Here is a 22,965-nt window from a genome sequence, read left to right on the forward strand (position 1 = left end):
TCGAAACTAGTTTCATACATAACACAACGCGACAGATGTCTCAAGTTGAGGGAGTGTGCAATTGGCATGCTGACTGCAGGAATTTCCACCAGAGCTGTTGCCAGAGAATTGAAAGTTAATTTCTCTACCATAAGCCGGCTCCAACGTTTTAGAGAATTTGGCAGTACGTCCAAATGGCCTCACAATCGCAGACCACGTGTAACTACGCCAGCCCTGGACAGACCACGTGTAACCACGCCCACCCAGGACAGACCACGTGTAACCACGCCAACCCTGGACAGACCACGTGTAACCACGCCAACCCAGGACAGACCACGTGTAACCACGCCAACCCAGGACAGACCACGTGTAACCACGCCAACCCAGGACAGACCACGTGTAACCACGCCAACCCAGGACAGACCACGCGTAACCACGCCAGCCCTGGACAGACCACGTGTAACCACGCCAGCCCTGGACAGACCACGTGTAACCACGCCAACCCAGAACAGACCACGTGTAACCACGCCAACCCAGGACAGACCACGTGTAACCACGCCAACCCAGGACAGACCACGTGTAACCACGCCAACCCAGGACAGACCACGTGTAACCACGCCAACCCAGGACCTCCACATCCACCTTCTTCCCCTGCGCGACTGTCTTGATACCAGCCACTCGGACAGCTGATGAAACTGAGGAGTATTTGTCTGTAATAAAGCCCCTTTGTTGGGAAAAACTAAATTCTGATTGCCTGGGCCTTCCTCCCCAGTGGGTGGGCCAGTCTCCCAAGTGGTTGGGATTATGCCCACCCATTGCTGCGCCCTCGCCCAGTCATGTGAAATTAGTACCTAACAAATTTATTTCAATTACTGTAACTTAGTAAAATCTTTTGAATTATTGCATGTTGAGTTTATATTTTTGTTCAGAATAGTTAGCCTAAAGACCAGATTAAATTAACAATAGTCTGATGGGTGACAATATTATAAATTGTACATGAAGATATTGGTGCAGCTTGGAATTGACACAGGCAGTGAAGGAACCATCATTTTCTCAAATCCTCCTATACAGACATTCGATGTCAAGAGGTGAGCTCGATTTCAAAATGTTCTCCAAGAATAACCATGCTTTTCCATGCGCACAATGCCCGAGCACTCACAGCAGCATTGCTCAGGCCATTAAACAAAGACTAGTAACACAATACAACTTTTAAAAAAATCATGGTTCAATAATGATTCTTAAGACCTGCCAAAATGAAATTATAATGTATATCTTTGAGATGGATTTAACACTTAAACTGTGGAAGGTTTTAAGTCTTCCTTTCCCCCCACATTTAGCTACAGTAACAAACTAATGAATAAGCTATCATGTTCTTCTAAATTGATTTTCGGATTCTAATGTCACGTAAGACCTTCGTAAACACAACTAAATTCTTCTTCTTCCGATAGCATATATAATATTGTATTTATTTGACTGTTAGAATTTTGATGACCAGAAGACGTGTCTTTGGTATTTGGCTCGAAGGGGAGTACGTAGAGGCCAGGCATTTCTAGTGTCAAGAAGGTGCGATCTTGAAGCGGTCCTTACTCTGCTTGGCGGGCACACTGGACACGGGGAAAATCCTATATTTAGCTTTGAAGATGGAGCACATCGACTGGTATTTATTTCCATGAATAATAAGCCTTTAGCAAGGGGATTTTTTTTCTCCCCAGGACAATTGGGACAGAAATTGTATTTATCAGAAACTCTGACTGACACACACACACACACACACACACAGACCCACACACCCCCCCGGGTCTTACTTCTGTGTATGGTCTCGAAGCAGATGACACACACCCGGGCCTCCTTGTCCAGGTACTTCAGCTTGCATTTCCTGTTGCAGCACATGGCACAGTACACCTGTGCCACAGGTGAGAGGACAACCGCCAGGCAAGAGATAAAACACTATTACAACACAGCCCTCTACACCAAACATTGTGCATTCGGGAAACTAGTCAAGAACCCTTCCCTTTCTGCACATTTGGTTACATTACAGCCTTATTCTAAAAAATATATTTTTTTTTGTCCTCATCAATCTACACACATTACCACATAGTCACAAAGCAAAAACAGGTATTTTTTTCAAAAAATACAAAATAAACACCGTATTTACATAAGTATTCAGACCTTTTGCAATGAGACTGAAAATTGAGCTCGGGTGCATCCCGTTTCCATTGACCCTCCTTGAAATGTTTCTACAACATGATTGGAGTCCACCTGTGGTAAATTCAATTGATTGGACATGATTTGGAAAGGCACATACCGGTCTATATAAAGGTCCCATAGTTGACAGTACATTTTAGAGCAAAAACCAAGCCATGAGGTCAAAGGAATTGTCCGTAGAGCTCTGAGACAGGATTGTGTCGAGGAACAAATCTGAGGAAGGGTACCAAAACACTTCTGCAGCATTGAAGGTCCCCAAGAACACAGTGGTCTCCATCATTCTTAAATGGAAGCAATTTGGAACCACCAAGACTCTTCCTATACCTGACCGCCTGGACAAACTGAGCAATCGTGAGAGAAGGGCGTTGAGGTATCCAAGAACCCAATGGTCACTGACAAGAGCTCCAGAGTTCCTCTGTGGAGATGGGAGAACCTTCCAAAAGGACAACAATCTCTGAAGCACTCCACCAATCAGGTCTTTATGGTAGTGGCCAGAAGGAAGCCACTCCTCTAGAAAATTCAAACAGCGGCAGGGACTAGGAGACTAGTCCGGATCAAGGGAAAGATGAAGAGAGCAAAGTACAGAGAGATTCTTGATGAAAATCTGCTCCAGAGTGCTCAGGTCCTCAGACTTGGAAGGTGAACCTTCACTCCACAGGACAGCGACCCTAAGCACACAGCCAAGACAACTCAGGAGTGGCCTTGGGACAAGTCTCTTAATGTCCTTGAGTGGCCCAGCCAGAGCCCGGAATTAAATCCGATCAAACATCTCTGGAAAGACCTGAAAAATAGCTGTTCAGGGACGCTTCTCATCCAACCTGAGATCTTGAGAGGATCTTCAGAGAACAAATGTGAGAAACTCCCCAAATACAGGTGTGATAAGCTTGTAGCATCATACCCAAGAAGACTAGAGACTGTAATCGCTGCCAAATGTATTTCAACAAAAGTACCGAGTAAAGAGTCTGAATAGTTACGGAAATGTGATATTTCAGGTTGTTTTTAAAATGTATATTACTGTTTTTACTTTGTCATTATGGGGTATTGTGTGTAGATTGATGAGGGGAAAAAACAATTAATTCCATTTTAGATGAAGTCTAACGTTACAAAATGTGGGAAAGAGTGAAGGAGACGGAATACTTTCCGAATGCACTGTACATGAAGTTTACTCATCCCTTGTTAAGTGTCTGACCCATAAAGAAAATAAGTCAATTACAGGGGAAATTGCGCTGCAATTACTTGTGTAGAAATAAAAGCAGGTTGTAATGTACATTACAATACTGTTCTGTATCCCGTTGGGCTCCAGTAAGAAGCCTATAGAGTCAAAGCCCCTGGGACTCTTGTGCAATGCTGCTTTAATCACTAGGCTGTTAAGGTCTTAGCTCTGGCTTTAGCCCCGGGCTCATACTTCAGAGAGTTTGAGCTCTATAGAGGAGCTGGAACCTGAATCGCTGACTCATAGCCCTTGTTATATATATAGCAGCGGGGAGGATATAGCACATAGGCTATATCATGCCATACTACGTGATGAAGTATGACATACAGTACCAGTCAAAAGGTTGGACACGTACTCATTCAAGGGGTTTTCTTTATTGTTACTATTTTCTACATTGTAGACTAATAGAAGACACCAAAACTATGAAATAACACATGTGGAATCATGTGGTAACCAAAAAAATCTAAATATATTTTAGATTCTTCAAAGTAGCCACCCTTTGACAGCTTTGCATACTTTTGGCGTTCTCTCAACCAGCTTCTCCTGGAATGCGGAAATCATCCGTTCACCAAATCTGCATCTCACAAAGACACGGCAGTTGGACAATAGTTGAGAGAATGCCAAAGTGCGCAGAGCTGTCATCAAGGCAAAGGGTGGCTACTTTGAAGAATCTCAAATATATTTTGATTTAACACTTTTTTGGATACAACATGATTCCATATGTGTTATTTCATAGTTTTGATGTCTTCGCTATTATTCTACAATGTAGAAAATAGTAAAAAAAACTAAGAAAAACCCTTGAATGAGCAGGTGTGTCCAAAGTTTTGGCTGGTACCGTGTGTGAGCTCTCTGTTGCTTTGTAAACAGGAGAAATGAACAGAAGGAGTGTTCTCTACAAGGAGACCGATAGGTCGAAGTCAAATGAGAGTCAGTGGATGAGCTGAAACACAGCTAGGTCACAGCTCTACATTTTAATCCACAATTACAATTGAATCCTCTGATTATTAAGTAAACACAGAAATGTGCTGCATTGGAAACCGCAGTACGGCGGCTTTATTGAAGTTCACGGAGTGGGTAACAGTCAGGTAATGTCCCCAGAATATGCAATTATGCAGGCAAGTTATTGCCACTTATGATTGCATTTCTTCAGTTTTCATTAATATTCAAGGTCTTTGTGACTGTCACTCATTTAAGTTTTTAGTTGCAGCTCTTTATTATGTGTTGCAAGATAGAAGTTATTTATATTTCTATGCACCGAATATAAAAAGTATATAGTCAAAACACCAAAAATGCTATCAGTAGGGCAAACTATGACCCTAGGAATTAGGGTAAAAGAAAGTCCCTTCAAGGACATATCTAGCTACGTACCTTCCCACAGGCCCGGCAGTGGTGCCTCCTCCTGGTGAACGTGAACTTCTGCCAGCAGTTCATACAGTTGGGAGCCTCCGAATCTGGCACCCAGGGGGGTTGCTTGCACCCCAGCCCATTCTCATCCTCCACCTCCCTCCCCTCTGAGGACCCAGACCCCTCCTCAGCAGGCTCACCGGGGTAGGGTGGGGGCTCCGACAGCTCGTTGTACCCCACACTGCTCACGTAGGGCTCTGTTGGGGAGTACCCTGGGCAGGGCACACCCAGTTTAGAGGGGTCCAGAGCAAGATTGGGGCTGGGAGGAGAGGGGCTCTGGTCCACCTCCTCCCCAGCGTCGGTGCTATCTGTGGGGCTACTGGGCCCCTGGTTCTCCCCTACTGCTGGAGGTGCCCTGGTTGCTTGGCAGTGCAGCTGTTTGGGTCGGGCCCCTCCAAAGTAGGGTGGTGGGAGGTTACTGGGACTACTGGGGTCCTGGGAGGGCATGGAGCGGGCTAAGCTCACACTCCCCTCTGCAGACGCGGACGAGGTCCTGTCGCTATCCGGGTAGGCCAACCCCTCCCCTCGGCTCCGGCTGTAGCTCTGCAGCTCCTCCTCCACCAGCCGCTCCTCCAGGTCCCCATTGAGCTCGGAGAAGCCCTCGTCCTGGAGGTTCTCCCCGGGCCTCTCGCAGTGAGGGACTCCCTGGTCCTCCTCACCTTGAGCCTCCCCACGGAGGAAAGCATCCAGCTCCTCATCAGTCACCAGCAGCCCAGCCTGGTCACTCTCCGGCAGGTACTCAAAGCCAAACTCAGGGGGGTCCACCGGGCTTAGGCTGGGCTCTGAGGGAGGGGACGCAGGTCGCTCTGGAGACATGGGGGCCGGCTGGACCTCCACTTGAGAGAAGCTGACCTGGGAGACGGGGGGAGCTGAGACAGCCAGGTGGGTAGGCATAGTTGTCATCTCTGGGCTCTCTGTATTAGGGGACTGGACAGAGAGGTCTTCAGGGGCAGAATCAGGGCTGGTACAATCCTCCACAGTCCCAGGGTTCTCTGGGAGACTGACTTCCCCCTGCACATCAGATGCAGACAGGGACTCTGCCTCTAAGTTCTCAGTTGGGACAGCCTCAGCTACCTCTAACCCTCCTCCCATGGCCTCCTCAGGGTTCTTGGAGGCCACCAGGGCCCTGCACATGGACACGGCCATGGGCAGGCAGGACAGGGCTGAGGGGCTCTCAGACACAAAGCCACTGCAGTCCTCAGAGTTAGGTTCCTGTCCAGTGCAGCTTCCAGAACTCTCTGCTTCAGCCAGCTCAGAGTACCCCTCGCTCTCATCCCTGACATCTGTGGCGATATCACACGTGGGAGTGTCCTCTGTCTTGGTGTCCATGGCAACAGGCAGGACTACAGGCTGGTCCTGGTGGTCAGGTGAGTTCTCCAGTTGACAGTTTATAAGTGACACCTCTATGCCCGCCTCCTCTCCCTCCGTCTCTCCAGACTCAGAGTTTCTCAGCGAGGGGGGATTTGTGGGCTCACATGCTCTCTCCACAGCAGCTGGCAAAATCACATCAAGCAGACTGAGAGAGGCAGCATAACCACCAGAGTCCAGCCCCAGCATCACTTCCCCTCCCCCGCCAAGAGCCTCCCTCCCCTCAGTACTCCCATGTCCGGGACCCAGACCCAGGCCTGCTGAGGCTTCCCTAGGCAAAGCCACCACGGGGCTGGTGAAGTCCACCAGAAGCTCCTCCTCCAGCCGGCTCTCTGCCACATCCAGCTTACTGAAGGCGGTGTGGCTGTTGGCCTGGAGGAGGTGGGCTGAGCCTGTGTCACTGACCAGATCACACACAGGCTTCAGGGCCCGGTCTGGGCAGGGCGGTGCAGAGCTCTTAGCTGACCCCCGGCCGTCTACAGAGGAGAGCAGGTCCACCCCAGTGAGGGTCCGGGCCTTGGTCTCACACTCCACAGAACTGGGGCTAGGATGGTCGGGGGAGCTGGAAGCAGAGCCGTAGTGCAGGGAGTTGAGGTCAGGGAGAGAGTGTGGAACTGGAACTTTGGAGGGTTCCGGAAGGAAACCCTGGGCGCCCAGAGAGTGGCCGGGATATGAGGGAGGCGACAGGGAGACTGATCTGCACTCATGCTCATCTTGTGGGGAAGGGAAAAGTATCCGTTAATCAGTTTCTGTTGTTAGCAAAACAAGTGAGCGACATGTTGTCAAATAAATTACACCACAAGTTTCACGTTTAAAAAACTATATATATTTATTTTAACGTAACACTACACCCCTCCGACCTTCCCTCAACATACAGAAATGAAAAACATGCTACCGAATACATTTTGTTCAGACAGTAGTAACTAACCTGTATTGAGACAGTAGTAACTAACCTGTATTGAGACAGTAGTAACTAACCTGTATTGAGACAGTAGTAACTAACCTGTATTGAGACAGTAGTAACTAACCTGTATTGAGACAGTAGTAACTAACCTGTATTGAGACAGTAGTAACTAACCTGTATTGAGACAGTAGTAGTAACTAACCTGTATTGAGACAGTAGTAACTAACCTGTATTGAGACAGTAGTAACTAACCGGTATTGAGACAGTAGTAACTAACCGGTATTGAGACAGTAGTAACTAACCTGTATTGAGACAGTAGTAACTAACCTGTATTGAGACAGTAGTAACTAACCTGTATTGAGACAGTAGTAACTAACCTGTATTGAGACAGTAGTAACTAACCTGTATTGAGACAGTAGTAACTAACCTGTATTGAGACAGTAGTAACTAACCTGTATTGAGACAGTAGTAACTAACCTGTATTGAGACAGTAGTAACTAACCTGTATTGAGACAGTAGTAACTAACCTGTATTGAGACAGTAGTAACTAACCTGTATTGAGACAGTAGTAACTAACCTGTATTGAGACAGTAGTAACTAACCTGTATTGAGACAGTAGTAACTAACCTGTATTGAGACAGTAGTAACTAACCGGTATTGAGACAGTAGTAACTAACCGGTATTGAGACAGTAGTAGTAACTAACCTGTATTGAGACAGTAGTAACTAACCTGTATTGAGACAGTAGTAACTAACCTGTATTGAGACAGTAGTAACTAACCTGTATTGAGACAGTAGTAACTAACCTGTATTGAGACAGTAGTAACTAACCTGTATTGAGACAGTAGTAACTAACCTGTATTGAGACAGTAGTAACTAACCTGTATTGAGACAGTAGTAACTAACCTGTATTGAGCTCAAAATCATCCAGCAGCTTGTTCAGGTCGCACACAGCAGCCTTAAAGAAGCTGTCCATGCTGGGCTGTCCGTGGGAGACCGGCTCCACTCACGCCTTCACCTCCTGGAGAAGAGAAACAGGAAGTATTATCATGTGTTATCTTTATCTATTGGTCTTCTTCACAAAACATGTTACAGTATTCGTACTGTATGATCTATTGACAGTATACTCTGTTCTACCCTCAGAATTGACATTAGACCCCATTTAAAAAAAAAAGTATTTTAACCTTTATTTAACTAGGCAAGTCAGTTAAGAACAAATTCTTATTTTCAATGACGGCCTAGGAACAGTGTTAACTGCCTGTTCAGGGGCAGAACGACAGATTTGTACCTTGTCAGCTCGGGGGTTTGAACTTGCAACCTTCCGGTTAGTAGTCCAACACTCTAACCAATAGGCTACCTTGCCGCCCCATGGGGGTAGCTGTGGCAGTGTGCTGACCGACCAGCAGGAGAGGGCAGTGGTGAAAATGGCGAGGGCCAGGAATGACATACAGTTGTGTAAAATAAAGCAGGCCATTGAGGAGAACGACAACACCTTTGCCAATGTGGTAACCATCAGCCTAACAACAATTGCCCGTCTTTCGAAGAGCCACCAGGTATCTATAAAACACATTTACCTGGTGCCTTGAGAGAAACAACGACCAGGTGAAAACTGCGGGCAGGCTATGTTCAGGTGTAGCACTATATACTGTATTACTGTTACTACTTGATGCACATGCTACTTCACAATATCATATTGGAACTAGACTGTAAAAATAACTAACCAAAATAAAAATAAATGATATGGTGCTTGATGATGCTGTGTGACATCATAAGCAGATCTTTGTTGTTGAAGCCAAAACCTGGTGCTGTGGGCGGAACCTCATCGGCCAATGGGCGACCGTCCAAATGCCTGGACAAGGTGGGGGAAACATCTCCATGTGCACAGCTATTTCAGAAGATCATGTGGGAGGACATAGTCCATTACTCGGATCCTACAATGCCGCACACATTGTGTTTCTCAATTAAATTGAGCAGGCCTGTCAAGGTGAAGGGGGTCACCTATGTCATTGTGTGGGACAATGTCAGGTTTTGGGCCCATCCCTGATTTGTGACCTTATATCTGCCCCCAATACTCTCCTTTCCTCAAACCTTTAAAGGATTTTATTTTTCAGCATGGAGGTGGAAGGTGTACTATCGCCAGCCACATAAGCTTGCCAGGCTCCTTCTGGCCATGGATGACGCATGTGACGACATCAATACAGACCAATGTCAAGCTTGGATTAGCCGCGCCAAAAGGTTTTTCCCAGCAGTGCATGAACAATGAGGACATTCACTGTGATGTGGATGAGAATTAATGGCCAAATGCTCCAGACAGGCTTGATGCAAATTAATGCGTGCTAAACGTTGCTTTTATTTTCCTTCATTTCATTCCTTACATTTCTTTGCAATTATATGTGAAAAATAAAATGTTATTTTGCACGAATGATTGTAGAAGATGTCTTAATTGATCACCCCTTCGATTACACATAGGCTAGATACTATGGAAATGATAGGTTTTGTCAATTTGGTTGAGTAATGTAAGAGTATTGCCTAACGTGAAAATAGAGTAGTTACTGTAGTTTATAGTACTGTTGTAGCATATTACTTTCAGCACATCTAAGGGTGATTTGAAACACGTATCTTGGATTAACTGGTAGTTAATATGACTAAATTGAAAAGATATCATTATGTTGTGTTTTGGTGATTAAACCAATGTTCTCATTACGTTTCACAATAAACTTATATTTTGAATCGATGGTTGTGTGGTGAGAGATGTTTTACAATCCAAATTAATACACAATGACAGGTTTTGAATGAAAGACTGTCTGCGTTACAAGTGTGACCTGTTAGTAGTTGTAGGTTTTCACAAATATGTGGTACATTTTCACAACTCTTAGTACAAAACTCCAAACAGAGCGACCCTCTCACAGGTATGTTTTCACTTTTTAGAATTAGAAGTGTGTGGCAACAGATTAAATATTCAAAATAAAAGGATTTAGGAAAATAATATATAGAGTTACCAGTCAAATGTTTGGGAAACCTACTCATTCAAGGGTTTCTTTATTTTTACTAAGACATCAGAACTATGAAATAACACATATGTAATAATTTTGTAACCAAAAACAGTGTTAAATAAAAATATATTTGAAATTTGAGATTCTTCTTTTCCTTGATGACAGCTTTCCACACTCTTGGCATTCCCTCAACCAGCTTCACCTGTAATGCTTTTCCAACTGTCTTGAAGGACTTCCCACATACGCTGAGCACTTGTTGGCTGCTTTTCATTCATTCTGTGTTTCAACTCATCCCAAACCATCTCAATTAGGTTGACTGTGGTGGCCAGTCCATCACTCTCCTTCTTGGTCAAATAGCCCTTACACAGCCCGGAGGTGTGTTTTGGGTCATTGACCTGTTGAAAAACAAAATAATAGTCCCACTAAGCGCAAACCAGATGGGATGGTGTATCGCTGCAGAATGCTGTGGTAGCCATGCTGGTTAAATGTGCCTTGAATTCTAAATAAATCACAGACAGTGTCACCAGCAAAGCACCATCTCACCTCCTCCCCCATGCTTCACGGTGGGAACCACACATCCGTTCACCTACTCTGCGTCTCACAAAGACACGGCGGTTGGAACCAAAAATCAAAAATTTGGACTGATCAGACCAAAGGACTGATTTTCACCGGTCTAATGTCCATTGCTCGTGTTTCTTAGTTTCTAATTCTTATTGGTGTACTTTAGTAGTGGTTTCTTTGCAGCAATCAACCATGAAGGCCTGATTCACGCAGTCCCCTCTGAACAGTTAACCGACTTACCTAGTTAAATAAAGGTTTAACAATTATTTAATTTTAATTGATGTTGAGATGTGTCTGTTACTTGAACTCTGAAGCATTTATTTTGGCTGCAATTTCTGAGGCTGGTAACTCTAATGAACTTATCCTGTGCAGCAGAGGTAACTCTGGGTCTTCCTTTCCTGTGGCGGTCCTCATGAGAGCCAGTTTCATCAAAGCGCTGGATGGTTTTTGTGACTGCACTTGAAGACACTTTAAAAAGTTCTTGACATTTTCCAGATTGACTGACCTTCATGTCTTAAAGTAATGATGGACTGTTGTTTCTCTTTGCTTGTTTGAGCTGTTTTTGCCATAACAGGGAATATGAAATAAATTCCACAAATGAACTTTAAACAAAGTACACCTGTTATATGAAATGCATTCCAGGTGACGACCTCATGATTCTGGTTGAGAGAATGCCAAGAGAATGCCCCCCCCCGATCAGAGGTCGGGCTGCCTACTGAGAAGTGAGTGAGTAAACTTCCACTACCAACCATTCTATTGGCCAACGTGCAATCCATGGAAAATAAAATGGATGATCTACGATTAAGACTATCCTACCAACGGGACATTAAAAACAAATATATTATGTTTCGCAGAGTCATGGCTGAACGACGACGGTGATAATATAAAGCTGGCTGGGTTTATTGTGCAACGGCAGGACAGAGAAGCTACGTCAGTTAAGATGAGGGGTGGGTGTGTGTGTATTTGTCAATAACAGCTGGTGCACAATGTCTAATATTAACGAAGTCTTGAGGTATTGCTCGCCTGAGGTAGAGTACCTCATGATAAGCTGTAGATAACACGATCTAGATTATTCGTAGCCATCTATTTACCACCACAAAACGATGCTGGCACTAAGACCCCACTCAACGAACTGCAAGCAAACAAGAATATGCTCATAAAGAAGCGGTTCTCCTAGTGGCCGGGGACTTTAATCCAGGCAAAAAAAAAACCTTTTACTTAATTTCTATAAGGATGCCACGTGCAACCAGAGGGAGATTTTTTTTATTTTTAAACCTCTAGACCACCTTTACTCCACATACTGAGACGCATACAAAGGTCTCCCTCGCACCCCATTTGGCAAATAATTCCTGCTGACAAGTAAAAACGAAAGCAGGAAGTACCAGTGACTTGCTCAATACGAAAGTGGTCAGTTGATGCGGATGCTACAGGACTGATTTGCTAGCACAGACTGGAATATGTTCAGGGATTCATCCAATGGCATTGAGGAGTATACCACCTCAATCGTCAGCTTCATCAATAAGTGCATCGACGACATCGTCCCCACAGTGACCGTACGTACATTTCCCAACCAGAAGCCGTGGATTACAGGCAACATCTACTTCAAGCTAAAGGCTAGAACTGCCGCTTTCAAGGAGCGGGACAGTAATACAGACGCATATAAGAAATCCTGCTATGCCCTCAGACAAACCATCAAACAGGCAAAGCATCCATACAGGATTAAGATTGAATCGTACTACACCGGTTCTGACGCTCGTCGGATGTGGCAGGGCTTGCAAACTATCACGGACGACAAAGGGAAACCCAGCCGCGAGCTGCCCAGTGACGCGAGCCTACCAGACGAGCTAAATGCATGCATGAGAGCAACAGCTGTTCCGGGCGACTGTGATCACGCTGACATTTTCAACTTATCCCTGACCAAGTCTGTAATACCTACATGTTTCAAGCAGACCATCATAGTCCCTGTGCCCAAGGAAGCCAAAGTAACCTGCCTAAATGATTACCGCTCCATAGCACTTACATGGATAGCCATGAAGTGCTTTGAAAGGCTGAGCATGGCGCACATCAACATCATTATCCCAGAAACCCTAGACCCACTACAATTCGCATACCTCCCCAACAGATCCACAGATGACGCAATCTCAATCGCACTCCACACTGCCCTTTCCCACCTGGACAAAAGGACCACCTATGTGAGAATGCTGTTCATTGACTACAGCTCAGCGTTCAACACCATACTGCCCACAAAGCTCATCGCTAAGGACCCCGGGTCTAAACACCTCCCTCTGCAACTGGATCCTGGACTTCCTGACAGGCCGCCCGCAGGTGGTAAGGGTAGGCAACAACACATCTGCCACGCCGATCCTCAACACAGGGGCTCCTCAGGGTTGCGTGCTCAGTCCCGTCCTGTATACCCTGTTTACCCATGACTGCGTGGCCAAACACAACTCCAACACCATCATTAAGTTTGCTGACAACACAACAATTGTAGGCCTGATCCCTGAAAATGACGAGACAGCCTATAGGGAGATCAGAGACCTGGCAGTGTGGTGCCAGAACAACAACAACAACCTCTCCCTCAATGTGAGCAAGACAAAGGAGCTGATCGTGGACTACAGGAAAAGACAGGCCGAACAGGCCCCCATAAACAGCGAACCAGGGCTGTAGTAGAGCGAGTTGAGAGCTTCAAGTTCCTTGGTGTCCACATCACCAATGAACTATCATGGTCCAAACACACCAAGACAGTTGTGAAGAGGACACAACAACACCTTTTCCCCCTCAGGAGACTGAAAAGATTTGGCATGGGTCTCCAGATCCTCAAAAAGTTCTACAGCTGCACCATCGAGAGCATCCTGACCGTTTGCATCCCCGCCTGGTATGGCAACTGCTCTGCATCTTATGCATAAGGCACTTACAGAGGGTAGTGCGAACGACCCAGTACATCACTGGGGTCAAGCTTCCTGCCACCCAGGACTTATATACTAGGCGGTGTCAGAGGAAGGCCCAAAAATATGTCAAAGACTCCAGTCACCCAAGTCATAGACTGTGCTCTCTGCTACCGCACGGCAGGAGGGCCAAAAGGCAGCTTCTACCCCCAAGTCATAATACTGCTGAATAAATAATTAAAATGGCCAACCGGACTATTTACATTCACACCACCACCCCCCATTTGTTTTTTCACTGCAGCCATGCGCTGTCTATGATCTATGCATAGTCACTTCACACATACCTACATGCACAAATGACCTTGACTAACCTGTACAACCTGAACATTGACTCGGTACTGGTACCCTGTGTATATAGCCTCGTTATTGATATTTATTGTGTTTATTTTTTATAATGTTTTACTTTATTTTCTAAATATTTCCTTAACTCTATTTCTTGAACTGCATTGTTGGTTAAGGGTTTTTTAAGTAAGCGTTTCACGGTAAGGTCTACTACACCTGTTGTATTCGGCGCACGTGACAAATAAAATATGATTTGAAGCATAGGCATCGTTAGTCGCTGTGGCATGAAATACGAGTTAAAGTGTAATCAATGTGTAATAACTACGTAATAAAATGGTCATTGGTCAACAAGCTTATTTAACGCGTCATATAGTGTTATTTTCAGGTGGTCATTGGCCAACTATGGAACGCCGTTTGGGTCTTTGCATGTCAAAAAATATACACGTCAAATAACCTTGCTGACCAATCCGGACCTGAATATGACTGTCGGTCACATAATAATTTAACGCGTATATAACATTTTTACGTAGTTATTACACAATGATTAGACTATCACTCATATTCCATATGTCAAAACGATTCATCCATACGTATGCTATGATGCTGGTAAAGTTGTCTCGTGCATCGACAGTGCTGGTCATAAAGAAAGCTAACTAGCTGATGGATACAAACAATGTTCTTCCCCAAAAACATAGCAAAACGACATAATCTGTTTCAGTAGCTATAGTTACCTAGCTAACTATATAGCTAGGTGTCATCATCTAAAATAACCCTAATTTATAAGACAATTCGTATTTGATTCATGTCGGGGGTCGAACCCATCTATGTGAAGCAGGCCACAATAAGTATTAGCATAATAGTGGACTTTGTGGTTAGCCTTCAAAATAAAAGTGTCATTGACAGTGATGCAAATGAATACAAATAGTAGAAGTATGGCATAATTGAATAGGTCATGCTAAACGAGGTTGGAATGTTACATAAAACAAATCAACCAAATACAATAATTTGTTAATTTGACAAAAATCTGTTATAATCACACTGGATGTATTATACTTTAGAATTGCATTGGGGGCATTATTTCACTGTACAGCCTTACCTATGGATTGTGGCTCAATTACATATCAGTCTATTCAATGACACCAAGAGAACATTAGTGTCGTAGCTCTTATTGCGGGACTCTGAAACAACTGAATTGAGCCACATTTATTGTCAACTCATGTGTATTGAACACTATTCACGAGGAAAAACAATACTGTGTGGATGTTTGGAGTCTGATAACTCTGAGGAGGACGTTGGGAAAAAATATATTGGGCATTGATCCCCAATCTTGAGGTAAAGATGTGCAGTGCACTATGAATGTCAATACACACAATAGGCTGACTGGGGAGGTGATTTCACAGTCCCGCGGTAAGAACTATAATGCTAATATTGGCGTAAACTCTTCACAGTTGTGTTCTGTGGGTATCATCGAGTGGACTGACACCCCATTTCATTGCTTCACATTCCAACCTTGTTTAACATTATCTAGTCTAAGGGCCTCCCGGGTGGCGCAGTGGTTAAAGAGACTCCGTGGGGCGATGCACAATCGGCCTAGTGTTGTCCGGTTTAGGGAGGGCTTGGCCGGAAGGGATATCCTTGTCTCATCACGCACCAGCGACTCCTGTGGCGGGCCGGGCACAGTGCACGCTAACCAAGGTTGCCAGGTGCACGGTGTTTCCTCCGACACATTGGTGCGGCTGGCTTCCGGGTTGGATGCGCGCTGTGTTAAGAAGCAGTGCGGCTTGGTTGGGTTGTGTATCGGAGGACGCATGACTTTCAACCTTCGTCTCTCCCGAGCCCGTACGGGAGTTGTAGCGATGAGACAAGATAGTAGCTACTAACAATTGGATACCACGAAATTGGTAAAAAAAAATATTTAAAAACGATCTAGTCTAAATATATGGCATGATTCCACCATGTGTAACCTTCAGCATCACTTTCAAATGGGTACTTTTATTTTGAAGGCCAACCGCAAATGCCACTTATTGTGCTTAATCCTTATTCTGGCTAGCTTCACTAACTGGCTGCTTATAACGAACGTTAGCTTTGGGCAACAGGGTTGACGAATTCCTGGCTGTTGACATTACCATTATTAGCTGACACAGCACCAGATACACCAACAGCTTGTCTGTTATTTGACGTATCAATTGTACACGTAAAGACCCAATCGGCGTTCGTCAACAAGCTTTTTTAACGCCTCAGATAGTGTTATGTGAAGTATCTTTCTGACACTCAAAAGACCGAAACGAGATTCCAGATGCTGCGTTCAAGACCACTGGGAACTCGGAAAAAAACGATCACGAATTGAGAATAATCCTTTTTTTTCACGGTCACCTGACTCGAAATTCCAAGTCGGAAACTAAGGACTCTTTCTAAAACATCAGACTTTCCGACCTGAAGATCCCCGACTTCATGATTTTACGTCGGCTTTTTTTCTTCTCCGAGTTCCCAGTTTTCTTGAAAGCACCAACAATCGAACCCCTCCCTTGTTAGAGTCAATGTTAAGAGTTGAATCGATAGGGCCAAAAATAGTTCCGATTTACTACTACTAAAATACCACTTTTGCAACGAACCGTCAAAATAAAGACCATAATTTACGTGTTTCTCTTTAACTAAGCCTAAAACATGTTTTTTTTCTTCATGAAAGTTACTCAAATAAGTCAACTTCCAGTTGTTTACTAGCTAGCGAGCAGTCTAGCCAGTAGCTAATTAACGTTGGCTAACGTTAGCTAACAGTAACGAACTAACGTTAACGAGCTAACGTTAGCTAGCTCGTCCTAACCACTCGTTTACAGGAGGCTAATCGTCACAAATGAGCTAGTAAGCATAAACAGTTCGACGAATTCCTGGCTGCTGACATTACCATTATTAGCTGACACATATCACCCAGATACACCAACGGCTTGTCTGTTATCAAGTTAAGCCCATTCAATACTAAACGGTAATGGGACCGGCTGTACGATGGATATATCGCCTTGGGTTCCCGAGAAGTACTAACAAGTCATCACATTCTGCACCATCCGCGAATATCATAAAACGTGGAGAGCAGCCAGATGACATTATTGTAGCTAATAGCTAGCTAAGTTAGCTTGCTACATTTAGCTAGCTAGCCAATGATTATTCACAGGTCAACAAACAATTTTCTTGTCATTACCGGAAGATTCATAATTCTGTCTTCGCCCTTCCAACTGTTTAACGATTCTTCTGGTTATAAAGAAGGTTTGTCTAGAATCTAGCTCGTATCCTCTTTGTCCTTTCGTTATTCCACTGAAGTTGTTAAAGCCAGAGAGGAAGAGGCGAGAGGTTTTACTCCGCCCAAAATCTGCCCACGAAGTGAAGAGTTTTTGCATGGAGGTCAATGAGAGAGTGTTGAATTTGGTCAACAAAAAATGTAATAGCTTATTTGATCAATATACACCCAGCAAAAATATAAAGTGATTTCATGAGCTGAAATAAAATATCACAGAAATGTCCCATAAACACAAAAAGCTTATTTGTCTCAAATGTTGTGCACATATTTGTTTATATCCCTGTTAGTGATTATTTGTCCTTTGCCAAGATAATCCATCAACCTGACAGGTGTGGCATATCAAGAAGCTGATTAAACGGCATGATCATTACACAGGTGGACCTTGTGTTGGGGACAATAAAAGGCCACTCTAAAATGTGCAGTTTTGTCACACAACACAATGCCACAGATGTCTCAAGTTGAGGGAGCGTGTAATTGGCATGCTGACGGCAGGAATATCCACCAGAGCTGTTGCAAGATCATTTAATGTTCATTTCTCTACCATAAGCCACCACCAAAGTCATTTTCGAGGATTTGGTATTACGTCCAACCGGCCTCACAACTGCAGCCCACATGTAAACACACCAGCCCAAGCACTCCACATCCGGCTTCTTCCCCTGCGGGTTTGTCTGAGACCAGCCACCCAGACAGCCGCTGAAACTGAGTTTACACAACCAAAAAATTAATGCACAAACTGTCAGAAACCGTCTTAGGGCAGGTCATCGGTGTGCTCGTCGTCCTCACCATAACTGACTTCCACCTTCAATGGCCACTGGCATACATGAGAAGTGTGTTCTTCACAGATGAATCCCAGTTTCAACTGGACAGGGCAGATAGTGTTGTGTGGGTGAGCGGTTTGCTGATGTCAATGTTGTGAACAGAGTGCCCAATGATGGCGGTGGGGTTATGGTATGGGCAGGCATAAGCATAAGCTACGGACAAAAAACACAATTGCATTTTATCGATGGCAATTTAAATGGACAGACATACCATCACGAGATCCTGGGGTCCATTGTGATGCCATTCATCCACGTCCATCACCTCATGTTTCAGAATGATAATGCACGTCCCAAGGATCTGTACACAATTCCTGGAAGATAAAAATGTTACAGTACCTCCATGTCCTGCATTCTCACCAGACATGTCACCACCCATTGAGCATGTTTGGTATGCTCTGGATCGACGTGTACGACAGCGTGTTCCAGTTCCCGGCAATATCCAGCAATTTCTCCCAGCCATTGAAGAGGAGTGGGACAACATTCCACAGGCCACAATCAACAGCCTGATTAACCCAAAGCGTAGGAGATGTGTCTCACTGCATGAGGCAAATCAAATTTATTGATATAGCCCTTCGTACATCAGCTGATTTCTCAGTGCTGTACAGAAACCCAGCCTAAAACCCCAAACAGCAAGCAATGCAGTTGTAGAAGCACGGTGGCTAGGTAAAACTCCCTAGAAAGACCAAAACCTAGGAAGTAACCTAGAGAGGAACCAGGCTATGAGGGGTGGCCAGTCCTCTTCTGGCTGTGCCGGGTGGAGATTATAACAGAACATGGCCAAGATGTTCAAATGTTCATAAATGACCAGCATGGTCAAATAATAATAATCACAGTAGTTGTCGAGGGTGCTGCAAGTCAGCACCTCAGGAGTAAATGTCAGTTGGTTTTTCATAGCTGATCATTAAGAGTATCTCCACCCCTCCTGCTGTCTCTAGAGAGTTGAAAACAGCAGATCTGGGACTGGTAGCACGTCCGGTGAACAGGTCAGGATTCCATAGGCACAGGCAGAACAGTTGAAACTGGAGCAGCAGCACGGCCAGGTGGCCTGGGGACAGCAAGGAGTCATCATGCCAGGTAGTCCTGAGACATAGTCCTAGGGCTCAGGTCCTCCGAGAGATAGAGAGAAAGAGAGAATTAGAGAGAGCATACTTAAATTCACACAGGACACTAGATAAGACAGGAGAAGTACTCCAGATATAACCAACTGACCCTAGCCCCCCGACACATAAACTACTGCAGCATAAATACTGGAGGCTGAGACAGGATGGGTCAGGAGACACTGTGGCCCCATCCGATGATACCCCCGGACAGGGCCAAACAGGAAGGATATAACCCCACCCATTTTGCCAAAGCACAGCCCCCACACCACTAGAGGGATATCTTCAACCACCAACCTACCATCCTGAGACAAGGCCGAGTATAGCCCACAAAGATCTCCGCCACAGCACAACCCAAGGGGGGGAAGCCAACCCAGACAGGAAGATCACGTCAGTGACTCAACCCACTCAAGTGACGCACACCTCCTAGGAACGGCATGAAAGAGCACCAGTAAGCCAGTGACTCAGCCCCTGTAATAGGGTTAGAGGCAGAGAATCGCCGTGGAGAGAGGGGAACCGGCCAGGCAGAAACAGCAAGGGCGGTTCGTTGCTCCAGAGCCTTTCCGTTCACCTTCACACTCCTGGGCCAGACTACACTCAGTCATATGACCCTCTGAAGAGATGAGTCTTCAGTAAAGACTTAAAGGTTGAGACAGAGTTTGCGTCTCTCACATGGGTAGGCAGACCATTCCATAAAAATGGAGCTCTATAGGAGAAAGCCCTGCCTCCAGCTGTTTGCTTAGAAATTCTAGAGACAATTAGGAGGCCTGCATCTTCTGACCGTAGCGTACTTGTAGGTATGTACAGCAGGACCAAATCAGAAAGATAGGTAGTAGCAAGCCCATGTAATGCTTTGTAGGTTAGCAATAAAACCTTGAAATCAGCCCTTGCCTTGACAGGAAGCCAGTGTAGGGAGGCTAGCACTGGAGTAATATGATCAAATTTTGGGATTCTAGTCAGGATTCTAGCAGCCGTATTTAGCACTTTTTGCAATCTTACGTAGATGGAAAAAATATGTCCTTGAAACAGTCTTGATATGTTCGTCAAAAGAGAGATCAGGGTCCAGAGTAATGCCGAGGTCCTTCACAGTTTTATTTGAGACGACTGTACAACCATCAAGATTAATTGTGAAATTCAACAGAAGATTTCTTTGTTTCTTGGGACCTAGAACAAGCATCTCTGTTTTGTCCGAGTTTAATAGTAGACATTTTGCAGCCATCCACTTCCTTATGTCTGAAACACAGGCTTCGAGCGAGGGCAATTTTGGGGCTTCACCATGTTTCATTGAAATGTACAGCTGTGTGTCATCCGCATAGCAGTGAAAGTTAACAGTATGTTTTCGAATGACATCCCCAAGAGGTAAAATATATAGTGAAAACAATAGTGGTCCTAAAACGGAACCTTGAGGAACACCGAAATTTACAGTTGATTTGTCAGAGGACAAACCATTCACAGAGACAAACTGATATCTTTCCAATAGATAAGATCTAAACCAGGCCAGAAGTTGTCCGTGTAGACCAATTTGGGTTTCCAATATCTCTAAAAGAATGTGGTGATCGATGGTATCAAAAGCAGCACTAAGGTCTAGAAGCACGAGGACAGATGCAGAGCCTCGGTCTGATGCCATTGAAACGTCATTTACCACGTTCACAAGTGCAGTCTCAGTGCTATGATGGGGTCTAAAACCAGACTGAATCATTTCGTAAACATTGTTTGTCTTCAGGAAGGCAGTGAGTTGCTGCGCAGCAGCTTTTACTAAATTTTTCGAGAGGAATGGAAGATTCGATATAGGCTGATAGTTTTTAATATTTTCTGGGTTAAGGTTTGGCTTTTTCAAGAGAGGCTTTATTACTGCCAATTTTAGTGAGTTTGGTACACATCCGGTGGATAGAGAGAGGTTTATTATGTTCAACATAGGAGGACAAGCACAGGAAGCAGCTCTTTCAGTAGTTTAGTTGGAATTGGGTCCAGTATGCAGCTTGAAGGTTTAGAGGTCAGGATTATTTTCATCATTGTGTCAAGAGATATAGTACTGAAACACTTGAGCGTCTCTCTATATCCTAGGTCCTGGCAGAGTTGTGCAGACTCAGGATAACTGAGCTTTGAAGGAATACGTAGATTTAAAGAGGAGTCCGTAATTTGCTTTCTAATAATCATGATCTTTTCCTCAAAGAAGTTCATGAATTTATTACTGCTGAAGTGAAACCCATCCTCACTTGGGGAATGCTGATTTTTAGTTAGCTTTGCGACAGTATCAAAAATAAAATTAGGATTGTTATTATTTTCCTCAATTAAGTTGAAAAATAGGATGATCGAGCAGCAGTGAGGGCTCTTCGATACTGCATGGTACTGTCTTTCCAAGCTAGTCGGAAGACTTCCAGTTTGGTGTGGCGCTATTTCCGTTCCAATTTTCTGGAAGCTTGCTTCAGAGCTCGGGTATTTTCTGTATACCAGGGAGCTAGTTTCTTATGACAAATGTTTTTCGTTTTTATGGATGCAACTGCATCTAGGGTATTGCGCAAGGTTAAATTGAGTTCCTCAGTTAGGTGGTTAACTGATTTTTGTCCTCTGGCGTCCTTGGGTAGGCAGAGGGAGTCTGGAAGGACATGAAGGAATCTTTGTGTTGTCTGGGAATTTATAGCACGACTTTTGATGCTCCTTGGTTGGGGTCTGAGCAGATTATTTGTTGCAATTGCAAACGTAATAAAATGGTGGTCCGATAGTCCAGGATTATGAGGAAAAACATTAAGATCCACAACATTTATTCCATGGGACAAAACTAGGTCCAGAGTATGACTGTGACAGTGAGTAGGTCCAGAGACATGTTGGACAAAACTCACTGAGTCTATGATGGCTCCGAAAGCCTTTTGGAGTGGGTCTGTGGACTTTTCCATGTGAATATTAAAGTCACCAAAAATTATAATATTATCTGCTATGACTACAAGGTCCGATAGGAATTCAGGGAACTCAATGAGGAACGCTGTATATGGCCCAGGAGGCCTGTAACCAGTAGCTATAAAAAGTGATTGAGTAAGCTGCATAGATTTCATGACTAGAAGCTCAAAAGACAAAAATGTATTTTTTTTTAATTGAAATTTGCTATCGTAAATGTTAGCAACACCTCCGCCTTTGCGGGATGCACGAGGGATATGGTCACTAGTGTAACCAGGAGGTGAGGCCTCATTTAACACAGTAAATTCATCAGGCTTAAGCCATGTTCAGTCAGTCCAATCACATCACGATTATGATCAGTGATTAGTTCAATGACTATAACTGCCTTTGAAGTAAGGGATCTAACATTAAGTAGCCCTCTTTTGAGATGTGAGGTATCACGATCTCTTTCAATATTGGCAGGAATGGAGGAGGTCTTTATCCTAGTTAGATTGCTAACGCGAACACGATGGTCACACCAGATACTGACTGGTTTTATGATCCACACCCCTACTTTTTTAAAGGTATCTCTGACCAACAGACGCATATCCGTATTCCCAGTCATGTGAAATCCATAGATTAGGGCCTAATGAATTTATTTCAATTGACTGATTTTCTTATATGAACTGGAACTCAGTAAAATCTTTGACATTCTTGCACGTTGAGTTTATATTTTTTGTTCAGTGTAAGTGTAGTAATGTTAATGAATTAATGTTGTTATGAATGCATTGATGTATGTGGACGCATATATGGTATTTTGGCAACTTTAAAAAATAATGACTTTATATTAGAGCCTGTTGTCATAGAGAGAGGACTCATCATGGATATAACCCATTTTTAGCAAGGAATTGAAATTGAGGTCTTCCACCATTTTAAAGTAGTCACAACTGGGTGGGGATTCCTATGAGCTGTGAGCAATCAGCCAATGAAGAAGAAAATGTACTACTTTATAATGGATAAAGCCTCAATGGAGCTGC

At 44.3% G+C, this 22,965-nt stretch overlaps 2 protein-coding genes and 1 long non-coding RNA gene across 4 annotated transcripts in view; 1 reads left to right on the forward strand and 2 right to left on the reverse strand.

The window, feature by feature from the left end:
* The window catches only part of LOC118373090 (zinc finger FYVE domain-containing protein 16-like), a 44,231-nt gene extending 27,018 nt beyond the window's left edge, over positions 1 to 17,213 (reverse strand). For both annotated transcript variants that reach the window (XM_035759159.2, XM_035759158.2), the window contains exons 1-4: positions 17,047 to 17,213; positions 7,979 to 8,093; positions 4,766 to 6,882; positions 1,785 to 1,881 (exon numbers count right to left, since the gene is read on the reverse strand). In XM_035759159.2, the coding sequence (XP_035615052.1) occupies positions 1,785 to 1,881; positions 4,766 to 6,882; positions 7,979 to 8,048 (2,284 nt within the window). In that variant the 5' untranslated portion in view covers positions 8,049 to 8,093; positions 17,047 to 17,213. The remainder of the gene's footprint in view (positions 1 to 1,784; positions 1,882 to 4,765; positions 6,883 to 7,978; positions 8,094 to 17,046) is intronic.
* LOC127930804 (uncharacterized) overlaps positions 1 to 22,965 on the forward strand; it is a 300,690-nt gene that overhangs the window by 119,994 nt on the left and 157,731 nt on the right. The window lies entirely within an intron of this gene.
* LOC127930805 (uncharacterized) lies at positions 6,895 to 7,972 on the reverse strand. Its single transcript, XR_008139546.1, has 3 exons — positions 7,779 to 7,972; positions 7,376 to 7,700; positions 6,895 to 7,247 (listed from the first exon to the last, which is right to left on the reverse strand). It is a non-coding gene; the product is annotated as an uncharacterized LOC127930805 (long non-coding RNA).

This window comes from Oncorhynchus keta, chromosome 6 (genome assembly GCF_023373465.1).
Source record: "Oncorhynchus keta strain PuntledgeMale-10-30-2019 chromosome 6, Oket_V2, whole genome shotgun sequence".
In the NCBI taxonomy this organism is placed as follows: domain Eukaryota; kingdom Metazoa; phylum Chordata; class Actinopteri; order Salmoniformes; family Salmonidae; genus Oncorhynchus; species Oncorhynchus keta.